Genomic DNA, 12,758 nt, shown 5'->3' with positions numbered 1-12,758 from the left:
AGAAAATAGCAAAACCAATAAAAAGTCCGACCTAGACCAAAATGAAGCTGATTTCAGCAACTATTGCGTCTTTGTTCGTTCATTACGGTTGATGCCAATATAGATAAGTTTGTATTTGTTTTTATTGATTATTTGATAATTGCAGTGCATGAGCGTTGGGTCAATAGGAATTCAGTTACACAACTATTATAGGCGATTTAAACTAATCGAGTGGACCGTATCAAATGGAAATATATTTTCTAGTTGCATAGGTGTGTCTCAGTCGGAAACCAGGTTGAAATAGAACAAAAGAATCGAAGCTCTTTGTTAGAGAAGGCGATAAATGTTTACTGTATTGTTTACTATAGTGACAAAATTTTTAAAAGTTAATAGAAACAAACAAAATTGCAATTTTCTTCTCAATTACGAGGTGTTTTAATTTTCAAAACACCATTTGCATAATTTTTCAATTTATCTAGTACATAGTTAAGCAGAACAACTAGATATCAAGTCGACGACATGGGTATCTTTCAAGTTGGATGAAGAAAATGCATAACCTCCGATTTTTATGAAAAAATTACCACGGACTGAAAACATATCAATCTATTAGTTCAGTAATTTTCGTGTCTGCCCTTCCATTGTGTGACTGAAGAAAAAATTCCAAAAATGGGTAACAATTGTATCGAAAAGAGAAAATCGAGTGCACCTTTTTAAGTAAGGGCGTGTTTGAGTTGAGTATTTTGTCTTGATATCGTACAAAGTAAGAATATTTCATACATCGTCTCGCCTCAGATTCTATCATTTTTATATATTAAAGCTACAGGTTGACTTTATAACACAAAAAAATCACAGTACTAAAAGATGAAATATATGGATCAAGTGAAATACCTATTTAATGAGTCACAAAAACAGAGAAGGTGTGTTCGAATAGCTATTTTTTTACTGAAAGTACTTGACGACAGTCTTTCAAGTTGCATATCTTCGAAAAATTCTAATTTTTTGTATGTGATTACTAGGGTTTATAGTCTTATACACTAAAAAAATCTCGTCTGCCCTTCCACGAAATATTTAATTAGAATTTTTTTAAATGTTTATGAATTTTCGAAAATTCCACCTGACAACCGATCAGACAATAGTTTTAAGTTGAATCAATGCAGACAAGATTATTAACTGATGCTCATTAGCTAGTTGATACATTTGTCTTTTAAAATATAACTGACATATAAGGATCGTAATGGTGCAATATGGATAAATTTATCGGTTTCCAAGAGCAATATTAGTAGCGCGTCATCCCTACAATGGCTTCCATTTCTACGATTGTGAAAATGAACTGGCGTAATGGGGAGATAATTTTGACGAAGTAGACTCCTGACTGGTCTGTACTCAAACAATCATTTTTGTCTAATCAGTTTTGTCTAATAACGCAAGGATATTTGGAAGGGGGGGGGGGGGGGGTATCATAAGTGGATGTACGATCTTTACGGCCCCCTGGATCCGACACTAATAGTAATTATGAACATTAAGCATTACTGAAGGTAAATGTCCTCTACACCTTTCAAGTGCATAAAGGAAGGGACAGGGGCCCAGGCTATTCTTATGGAGCAACATATATGGTAAATGCATTTTAACATGTCAAGCTCCTAAGTAACATTGACAAGTTCCCCCCACACTCCCTTTTCAAAACTGTTTCAGCTTCTGCGTTCTCATCTACATACAGACGGGGCAACACATGTAAAAGGCATTTGGTAATTATTATTATTAAAATATGTTAAAGTTTAATCAAATCATGGTCCCACAAGGAACATAATGAATACAAAGTCATTATTATACAATATATATATTCTAACAAGATACAGTAGAACTAACCTTCCACGAAACATAGAGCGAATATAACTCTTACGCACGACATCCTGGGCAGTATCGGTTACGATTTTGTTTATTTCTAGTATCCTATTAAATGCCATGCACGTAATTTACATGAAATATTTGGCGCGTAACATTATTCAGGGGGTTAAAACAGGTTGACTAGACCTTAAAATAACAATTTAAAATAATAAGATTTGTTTTTAGTTTTGCTGAATTTGTTCCAAAATAACGTGATGTTTTAAGGAAGTTTCTGTTATATATTTAATTAATTATTTAAATTATAACAACAAATTATGCTAAAACTATGTACATGTACATAGATATCCCGATTTGTATCTCAAAATGAGTTACCACTAAAAAAAAAATCCTATCATTTTCACTAAAATCAATATTTTTCAAAAAAGTATTACAATGTTTACTTCATGACTAATATGTCATAGATAGATGGGTATTACATCTTTGCTCAGTCGGAAAGCAAGCCCTTAGAAACGACAGTTGTTGCTACTTTCTTAAGACAACAATGGGACTGATATTAAAACCCGCCATTCTGAAATTGCGTTAATTTCACGGCAAAAAAAAATTGATATGACTTTTTTTGTATCAATTACACACATAATAGTTGTTACATAATTTGAATTATATAGAATCATATTCAAAACAGTGTAGCTGTGGCCATTGATTGACAACCTTAAATTATCCCATTGACTGGGGCAGATTAGGTGAACGTGTGTCTGTAACGACAACTGCTCACTACTTACTTATTATAGAATTTAAACTGTGGGGTCACCTAAGGTTCTTTACGCCTTTAATATTAAATTAGTTCGAAATTTTAATCAGGAATAACTTTATGTTTTGATTTATATTATTGATTCAATGTAAATATATTGACAAATACGACGTCACCTCAACAGTATTGATAAACTGAAATGATTCAACAAGCATGACATAAAATCTTGATCGTATGTATTTAGCGAGGAAAAGACTCGTTGCAATACACAATTAATGCATATACCTGTTACATTCGAATAAAATAAAACGCAAAATAGGCAATATGTTTAAATTTAAACGAATATTTTCAAATGTTTTATACTGTCGTTTTAATAAAAATAATAATCATGCAATATTGTTTCCTCCGTGATTAGATTACACACACACGCATCAATAAAGTTTAGATTTGTTAATTAAAACATGTCAAAGAGAGTTTCAGGTACACGTATAGACATAATAAACATGATAAACGTGTTGGTGACCCTCTGCTGTTGTTTTTTATTTGGTCGGGTTGTTGTCTCTTTGACACATTCCCCATTTCCATACTCAATTTTAAGAGTAGGTGGTCGACTTAGCCGATAGAGTGTCAGAAATTATGTGTGCAGAATAGGAAAATGATAATAAAAATGACATTTATCTGAAATATCGGCAAAAGATTAACCGTATTATAAGTTATGTTACATTTTATAACTGAAAATCGACGATGACGCGTCATATGCAATTACGTACTATAAAAAAGGAAATCAATTGGAGAGAGTTGTGCTTTGGACAGAAAAGATTTATAAAAGAAGAGAGAATTGTTCCACAAAGAGAAATCTTACCAAATGAATGCAGAGTTGAACGACTTATTCCCGGAAAAATAGAGAAAAGAAAGTTAGGCATTTAACCTTAGTTTGGATGAAGTTTAAGTGTGTCCTCTCTTTGAAATTCAAAACCACTTAAAATTATGTTAGTTAGTTGAAAACGAACTGACCATTCCTTTACTGGTTATATAAAGACGTACAATTTCCATTTATTTATTAAACATTCAAACTCGGAACTTGTTTGAAATAGTGGACATGGTGGACAAGCAGTTTTATCAATAAGAGATTCTCTGTTACCGTTTATACCATATATATAGCATCTGCTTCAAATATGAAAGCTCTTCTAACAGATATATGCTTAAAAGGGTATAGGGTAATATTTTAAGAATCCACATATTATAATAAAATAGTAGCCTTTTTTTTTGCCCTATACGCTTTGACACTTTTATGCCTTGATTTTTATTCTTCAAATTAAAAAAAAATCTGTAAAGTAAATATTTTTTTCTTACAAATTTGTTGATAGAAGAATTGTTTTTCAAATGGAGGGAATGAAATACATGTACATAATCTATCTCCACAAGAGAAGAAAATTGGTGTCTCATCCTTTCTTTAAAATTCCACCTAGAACGAATACGCCTGTTTATTTCGTTGTGGCATTCATTTTAAGAATTGAATGCTCTTTTTTGTAAATTTATTGGGGTGTACAAGCGTTGACCGAAGTACATTTAGTATGAAGCGCGGAAGCGCTTCATACTAAAAATGTGCGCACGGTCAACGCTTTTACAACCCTATAAAGTTACAAAAAAAAAGCATTCAATACTTATAATTACATGTTTACCTATAGAATCATGAAAACACGCCTTTTATCAAGTTTTTATTTCATTTACCTGTGCACTTTATTGTGGGACCTCGTGTCATCATGAATGAAAAGTTGCATTGTGTAATGCAATCGATTAAGGAATATCACGAGATTGCTAATTATCCAATCAGAATAACGTATTATAACGAAACATACATCTAATGTAATTATATGTTTATAGATAACTACATTCAACCCATACGCTCTTTCGTATTTATATTTAATTTTCATGAATATTTCAATAAACAATTTTATAGGAACACTTTTTCGTAATGTTAAATTATTTGCAAACAATTTTGAGGTTCTTTTCAAAGTAACATCATTGATTTGTATATATATTTATACATGATGCCGTGTTTGTTTGCATTGTCCACTTGTCGCGTTATCATAAAGTACATTCTTTGATAAACTCCCGCATAGTACATATACTTCTAATATATAAGGAGATAACCACATATCATTGATCACATTTTGTAAGCACCCCATCTCTTATATTTGCGTCTATGAGAGTTTTGTTTTTAATAAAATGCATTATATCAGATGTCTCGTTTATTCCAATGATGACGGATTTTTTGTATGAAGACAAATTGTGAATTTTTTTGTCCAGACAATTTTTTCATAATTTGGCGCTTAATGGCATAGACTCCCTTTTCTTTCCTTTGGTGTGAATATTTCGTTATTTAATTTTCTTTTAAATTTGATCATATCTATATATTATCTTTTTTTTGCAATGACTTTGTCAGTTTCTCTAGAGCTTGGGATGTCCGCTTAAGATCTTCCGCCTCTTTTTTTTTAATAGAAAGAGCTAGCGGACTACTCATGACATTCAAACGTAAAACTATAAACTTTAAAAGAATATAAAAGATTAATATATATATAATTTTGAATTGATTAACCATAGATCTTGCCTCAGCTGTGAAGAATGTAGGACAAAAAGTCACAGGACAAAAAGTCACAATTCATTGTTTTTCAGATTGTTGTCTTTGAATAAGCAATCTAATTAAATTAAAAATGAAATCCTTTAATTCGCCGTTTCAGAATCTAATGCATCCTGGGTAATATTTTCAAAAGCGTACACCAAAGCGTTTTGATTGGTTTAAAACGTTATAAACCATGGAAATTCAACCAATGACGTAACGTTATTTTAACTTTGGGGTACGAACAATGAAATTACCCATGATGCTTTAGATTCTGAAACGGCCAATTGCACCTGTTCTTGATGCGCGACATATCAGAACAGGAGCAATTAAAGGATTTATTTTTAATTAGATTGTTGAAGATTCAGATTCAATATTTTATTAAAGTCTCACTACTTGCAATACATAAATATACAGTACATACAGAGTATATACACACTATAAAACAGACAATACACAAATATAAATTACAAGTACCATTCTATTAAGAATTATGAGAGACTAAATGTTGAATAAGAAAACGCTTATTTTGAAAAATATTTTTGTATTTTGTATTGAACTATAATACTTTTTAACAAAATTATCAAGGAGATTATGTGACCCAAATTTTATAAAACTTTTAATTTTGATAAACATGCAGCAAAAAATGACGTTTTTTCCTCTATTCATGAACATTTGATAAATATAGAGTTATTTCGGAATAAAAATTGCATAATTTTTAATGATTCTTATAAAATACAGAAATTACCGATTATTTAACAAAAAACAAGTTGTGTTTATCTTTTAAAACAAAAAAGTTATGTCTTTCTTTCGAAAAAGAAATTACTTACACAAATCTGAATTTTGAGCAAAAATACAAAATTTCGACCTCATTTTACTCAAAAAGTAGCACATGAATGTATATTTTTTATTACATATTTGATTTAATCAGATAAAAAATAGCCTATATGCAAATTTTCATCAACTTGTAAATACAGGTTCAAAATTGTATCGTATGCCCTTAACCAAGTTTTGTTAAATACCTTCTATATACACCAGAAATCGACGATTCACGTCTGGCGTTATCAGCTCGCAACTTTGAATTGGCTATACAACAGAGGCTTAGAGGGAAGCACAATACTGTGATAATTAGATTTGACCTTGATGTTTTCAGACATTGTTTTGGTATAGAAAACAGTTACGTTTTACAAAGTTTGGATGATTTTGAAAAATTACCACTACACAAGAACTGGCATTACAACCTGAACGCCAGTGGACGTGGATTGAAAATTGCATTTCCATTAACAGTCAAACCCAAATTACATATGAAAAAAGTTTATATTTCTGAAAAAGACGTTGAGGATGATATGTGCCATTGAAGTATGTACTTTTGATCAGCTATAGTGTCCCGCAGAGAATTTTGTAAAACTCTTCTCCATACATGTGTTTACAGTCCATATATACCAGTCATGTCAGACGAATTTACGAAATCGGGAAAGAACGGAATGTATACTGTCCTGAAAATATTACTCCGTATATACATACGATCGTCTATCACATCCCATTTTACGTGTCAAATTACGGATAGATTTGAAAGTTTAGCGGTCAGGCGGTCGAAAAAGTTAATGACAGTATTAAAACAATATATCAAAAGAAAACTAATAGAATCATATTCAAAACAGTGTAGCTGTGGCCATTGATTGACAACCTTAAAGGGAAATCACACTATTTATAATACTAATAATGATTTATTGAAATTTTGCATGTAGAAAGTACATACTTATTTCAATATTTCGACGGAAAAAAAATTGGGGTCACCGATGTTGTTTTCAAGATATGACGTCATCAAAAAGTAAGGAATCTAGTTATGTCGAAATATAAAAATAGCGCTTTAAGTTGCTATTTTAAGGCAAAATTATTGAAAAACGATGTTTAACTGGTATAAATGAAACAGTCAATTGTAACTTTTACCTTATACATATTTATTTTTCTCAGTTTCCTTATTTTTAAAGGCCTTTGAACGTTTCCCGCCATTTTTAATTTCTATTTATTATAGATTATTCTTGAAATAAAAAAAAATCTACTAATGTTTTCCCCTTCAAACTTCTACATAAGTTGCAGCTTCAGGGGAGATTTTAAATGCATAAATAAAAAAGGGGGGTCACCGATGTTTTGAATCCGCTAAAACGGAAATAATCTTATTATCGAATTTTGGCGGGAACTATAACTAACGTTATAAAACGACGTTGCTAGCATAGGAGCATTTCTTGCAATGCTTGGAACTATTGGGTTGAATTAAACCCTTTCACCTAGAAAATATCAATGAATAAAAACAAATTCAAGGTATTTCGATTATTCATTGATATTTTTATCAAACTATCGAAATTTTTTAACATTACATACAGTAACAGTTTATTATAAAGTAATTGTCAAAGTTGAAGTCATCTTAATTTTTTAATTGCATTTGTCGTATAGGGAAAACGAATGTTTGCCTCATGCTGTATTAAAGAAATTATTTACGGCTTGCAGATTAAGAATCTTCTACTTCGTAAGACTGAGGGTATCCGGGCTGAAAAGTAACACGTTCCATTTAGACTGCAAAAAGAATGAATTCACTAGCTTGTCTGCACCGGGAAGATAAAACCTGAAATGCCGTGTTTAAAAAGCCACAAACTCGGCACTTTAAAAACAGCCCTTAATGACACCATTTTCGGAAGAAATTTAAAATTGGTTAACATTTCCGTAATTACACAACGCTCCATAATCGAACCAAATTAAGTTCGACTTACAGTTTTTCGAGTTCTATTTTGATTTCGAACATTTATTCCAGTAAGAGTTCTTGTTAAAGCTCGAGTTACACTTAGAAACTCCCGAGTTATACTGTAAGATAGATTAAAAATTCTGGTAAGAGTTTAAATTTTGAGATTCGATGAAATTAAGAGTAAGGTTGCAATTTCTATTTTCTGTTGGTGCAACTCTTTTTCTTTGAATGTTTATTCTTTTATCACATTTATCTTCATTACGGTATATGTACTTTTTTTTTTATCAAAACTGGTTAATAATAGTTAATTTAAAAATAACTGATTGAATCTGTGTGCTAATTTAAACACTCTCTGCAATATCATATTGGCCTTTAAAAAAAAAGAACCAACACCTTTGTATTAAAAAACTGGTTGTCCTTTTCAGACGTCATGGTCGGAATCCGACAATCTCACTGTATCACTGTCGACAGGCAAGAGAGCACATTGGGTGATCTGAACACGAACCTACATCTGAACTATTAATTACTATTTTTGGGTCTTTTTCCCATTGTTTTCTTGAATTTTGCAAAACTTTCAGTGGCAAATATTACATGAACATCATAACAAAACATTTGTCTATATGAGTGGAATATTCTTTCACGAGACTGACCATTAATGTGTTGGTTACTATTTAGAAGTACTCTGTTAGACATGTAACTCTAAATAAATACATGTGTGTGTGTGTTAAATATTTCTCTTGATGGAGACTTTTAAAGCCAATTGTATAGTACGTGTTCAATTTTTATGCGCTCTTTTACGGGACGTATTATGGTATATCGTTATCCGTCTGTTCGTCCGTCGTCAACATGTCGGACGCTTTAACCAATTGGCATTTTTGTGAATTGTTTATATCTATTGACGTGAGCTGCCTTTCGTTTTTTTTATGAATTTTAGATTTTATGTTTCCGAGTTATAGGGTTTTATTCATTTAAAAAAGGTGTTTGGTTTTTTTTTTTTACAGTTTTTGGACAATAACTCAATAATGCTTTCAGCAGTCCTCACGAAACAATGGTGAATTGTTCATATCTATTGAATTTAGCTCCCTTTACAATTTTATAGATTTTCGATTTTACGTTTCCGAGATATGGGGTTTTATTCATTAAAAAATGGGGGATTTTCTAGTTTTCATTTGAATTGTTTTACAGTTTCATTTCATGGCCTTTTATAGCTGACTATGCGGTATGGACTTTGCAGGCTCATTGTTGAAGGTCGTACGGTGACCTATAGTTGTTAATTGCTGTGTTATTTTGGTCTCTTGTGGATAGTTTTCTCATTGGCAATCATACCACATCTTCTTTTTTTTTTATAGGCATAGTGTTTGATAATTCCCAGATAGTGTGATTTCCCTCAAAACCGCTGCTCACTATATGTACTTGTTAAAGGCACTTAAACTGTGGGGTCACAAAAGGTTCTCAACACCTAAATAAAGAAATAAGAAAAACTAATCAGGAATAACACGATGTTCTGATTTATATCAATAATATAAATCAAAACATAAAGTTATTCCTGATTAATTTTTCGAACTATTTTAATATTAAAGCCGTTAAGAACCTTTGGTGACCCCACAGTTTAAATTCTATAATAAGTAAGTAGTGAGCAGTTGTCGTTACAGACACACGTTCACCTAATCTGCCCCAGTCAATGGGATAATTTAAGGTTGTCAATCAATGGCCACAGCTACACTGTTTTGAATACGATTCTAAGATGGATTGCACTATTGATACGATTAAAGTTAGAAAGCGGATAGAAAACTTATGCAGCGAAATGGAACGGGAAAGAAGGAATTATGTGAAAAAGAATGACGACTGGTGGGAACACCACATCCATGTAACCCGAGCACAAAAGAAGAAGAATGTGTCGAAAGAGATACAACCCGCAGACGAAAAGTTCCATGTACCAACGGTAAATTCCGTCACATCATCCTTATCAACCGACGAGGTTGTTGATTTTGAAGACCTGTCAGTCGAAGAAATTAAACAGAAACTGTTAGCATTTGGCATAAAAACAAAACTGCGGAAGAAAGAAAAACTAGTAGTTCTTTTAAAAGAAACTGTTGGCGGCAGAAAGTAGACATTTTAATACAAAGTTAACTTAACTTTAAATTGATTTAATGCGTGTTATTCCTTTTCGTTATTCACTACTTTTTGGTTGAAATTTATGGTAGATCCTTGATTGATTTAGTGAAAGTTGTCTACAAGATAATTAAAAACACTTTTGAGTAAATTTAGGCAAGAAATCAATGTTTCGTTACAAGGGTGGGGGTTTGGTCATGGAAGTTGGGTTTAGGGGGATGGGGGGGGTCTATGTTTTTACTTGAAAAAAACCAAGAACTTTATTTTTTAAGGTTATAAACATTTTTCAGTTAGTTCTCTGTGTTCCCTTTTTTTGCTCTTATATCAAAGAAATTGTACATCTTCATTCATTTAAATATCATAATATCATATGTTATCCTGTAAATAATGCCATTGTATCAGACATCTGTAGGGGTATTCTAGTAATATTTTTTTTAAGGATGTATATACAAAACAAGTTAGCCTCGTATACCGTCTTATCTTGAGTATTAAACTGAAAATATTGATTATAATAAGCAAAGTTTAACCTTCGTCCCATCATTTGATGATATCTGGGACATAATATATTGACAGTTTTCAATAGTCCCAGATGGTATTTATATGCTGTTTATCTTGTGTATATAAGCAAAAAAATGTGCTTTCTTTCCATTTTTGTTTTTGTTTTAACATTTCAAGCATTTACGTCACTAAAGTCTTGTAGGTTTAAACAAAAAAAAAGTTTTCTACGTTGCTGTTTGATCAATTTGTAAATGAATATATATTTATAGTTGTTTATATATTGATTCACAAATTTCGGAGGCTTTAAAAAAATTCGGCACGGAGTGGTAAATTTATTAAAGTTTGAAAATGTATTTTTAGATATTGTACTTTTATGGTTATAGACTTAGTTTTCTGTCATACCAAAAAAAAAAAAAAAAAAAAAAAACCAAGATAGTCTTTACTATCACCAAACGAAAATTTCTGGTCGTTAGCATGGTTTTATATGTTTATTAATATATTGTTATTAAGTTTTTATATAGTTGATATAGAAAAGATGTTTTGTGAATGCCAATGGGACAACTCTCTACAAGACACTAAATGTCACAGATATTAGCAAAGTCACCATAGACGGCCTTCAACAATGACCAAACCCTTACAACATATTTAGCTAAAAAAAATCCGAAACGACAAATGATTTTAAACTAGAAAACCAAGGGCTTATTCATGTACAATATAAAAAATATGTAACACAGCAGCAAACGACTACCACTGATTTACTGGATCCTGACATAGGACAGGCACATACATACCGAATGTGGCGTTGTTTAACATGCCAGTAACGGGCGCCCAATCCTTCCCTAACCTGGGACAGTGGTGAAACAGTACAATATAAGAAAAAACTATATAAATCATTTGGAAAACTAGCTCAGTCCATTTTATTACAATAGACTGCTTGATATAGCTAACCTTGTTTATCATCATGTTTATTGCATTGTAATAGTCTTGAAATAAACTGTCGTACTAGAGTAAACACACTTATCTTCTTAAATATTTGAAGTCACGAACATCGGCTGGTCAGTGTTTTCGTTATAACTTCAGTTTTTAGCAGAAATTTATGGCAGATCTGTGCTTGCTTTCGTTAAATTTATTAGAAACTTTGATATTGGCGATTAAGTGCCTGTTACATTGTATCAACTATTGTTCCGGACTGCCACTGTATTTATCCCTTTTTAAATGTCTACTTTTTATTTTTGTAGTTGGGTTGCTGACTTATTGACGTACACATCACCTATTATTCATAACAAAAACACATGCTGCTATAAAATGCTTATTTATTACATATTGTTCTGTTTAAGGGAGTAGAAATTATTTATTTTATAAACATGTTACAGACAGCCAGAACAAAAAAAGAATGTTTCCAAACTCTTAACCAAATATTCAAGTTATTTAAGAGACAAAAGAAACAAAAACAGGCCTTCAAATATTACCATTAAAATAAGTGATATTAGAACAAAAAAAAGCATATACACAAAAAAAAGCATAACACTATTCCTATAGAAATATGAATAAATCGGGGTATTAGAGTAAAAAAACACCATTAAAATCTAAAGTAGAATAAGATGACACGTAAATTGTTACATTTTACTAGTAAACTTGTCAAAACCGAAAGCAAATTTATTTTGCATGTTTATAACATAAATTTGAGATAAGAGACAAAAACTACAAGGTGTTAATTGCCAGACCTCGTTATGTAATCATGCACGCTGGGATGTTGAGATAGCTATGTGTACTCCGAGTTATCTGTTCTTGGTAGGAATTTTATCAATAAGATTGGATTACCTCCCTTAAACCGGACTAATTCTTGGCAATGATATTCAATATCCAACCGGCTGCCAGCAGTCAGTTCGATATTATAAGTTATATGGTTTGCTACTGCCCTAACTCGAATAATTCAAGCCCTTTCCGTGTCCGATTTTCTCCCACACGAGGTTGTAGCCTTCGTAGATCAGCGGAATATAACGACTGAATTATTCGGGTTACTACTGCCCCCCTTCGGATCCGTAGAGGGTTAGTAAAATCTATAGGGGGTGAGGTCGCGGAGGCCGGATCCCCTATGAATTTTATTCACCCTCTATGGATCAGTATGGGGTCAGTAGTTAACCGCGAACGAATTTATCGTACGCTAGTCTTTTTCTGCTGCGTTTTGTTGAAAAATAAACAATGAAACACAACAT

At 31.8% G+C, this 12,758-nt stretch overlaps 1 protein-coding gene across 3 annotated transcripts in view; it reads right to left on the bottom strand.

Moving 5' to 3' along the window:
- LOC139503845 (uncharacterized) overlaps positions 1-1,974 on the bottom strand; it is a 62,344-nt gene extending 60,370 nt beyond the window's left edge. Inside the window, exon 1 of one of the 3 annotated variants that reach the window (XM_071293789.1) lies at positions 1,846-1,974. In XM_071293789.1, the coding sequence (XP_071149890.1) occupies positions 1,846-1,888 (43 nt within the window). In that variant the 5' untranslated portion in view covers positions 1,889-1,974. The remainder of the gene's footprint in view (positions 1-1,845) is intronic. The other 2 variants (XM_071293786.1, XM_071293788.1) reach the window with 2 other exon arrangements.
- Positions 1,975-12,758: the final 10,784 nt, after the last annotated feature.

The sequence above is a fragment of the Mytilus edulis genome, chromosome 14 (assembly GCF_963676685.1).
Source record: "Mytilus edulis chromosome 14, xbMytEdul2.2, whole genome shotgun sequence".
In the NCBI taxonomy this organism is placed as follows: Eukaryota; Metazoa; Mollusca; class Bivalvia; order Mytilida; family Mytilidae; genus Mytilus; species Mytilus edulis.
Note: the sequence above shows the minus strand (reverse complement) of the source record. Positions and strands in the feature narration are given on the sequence as shown.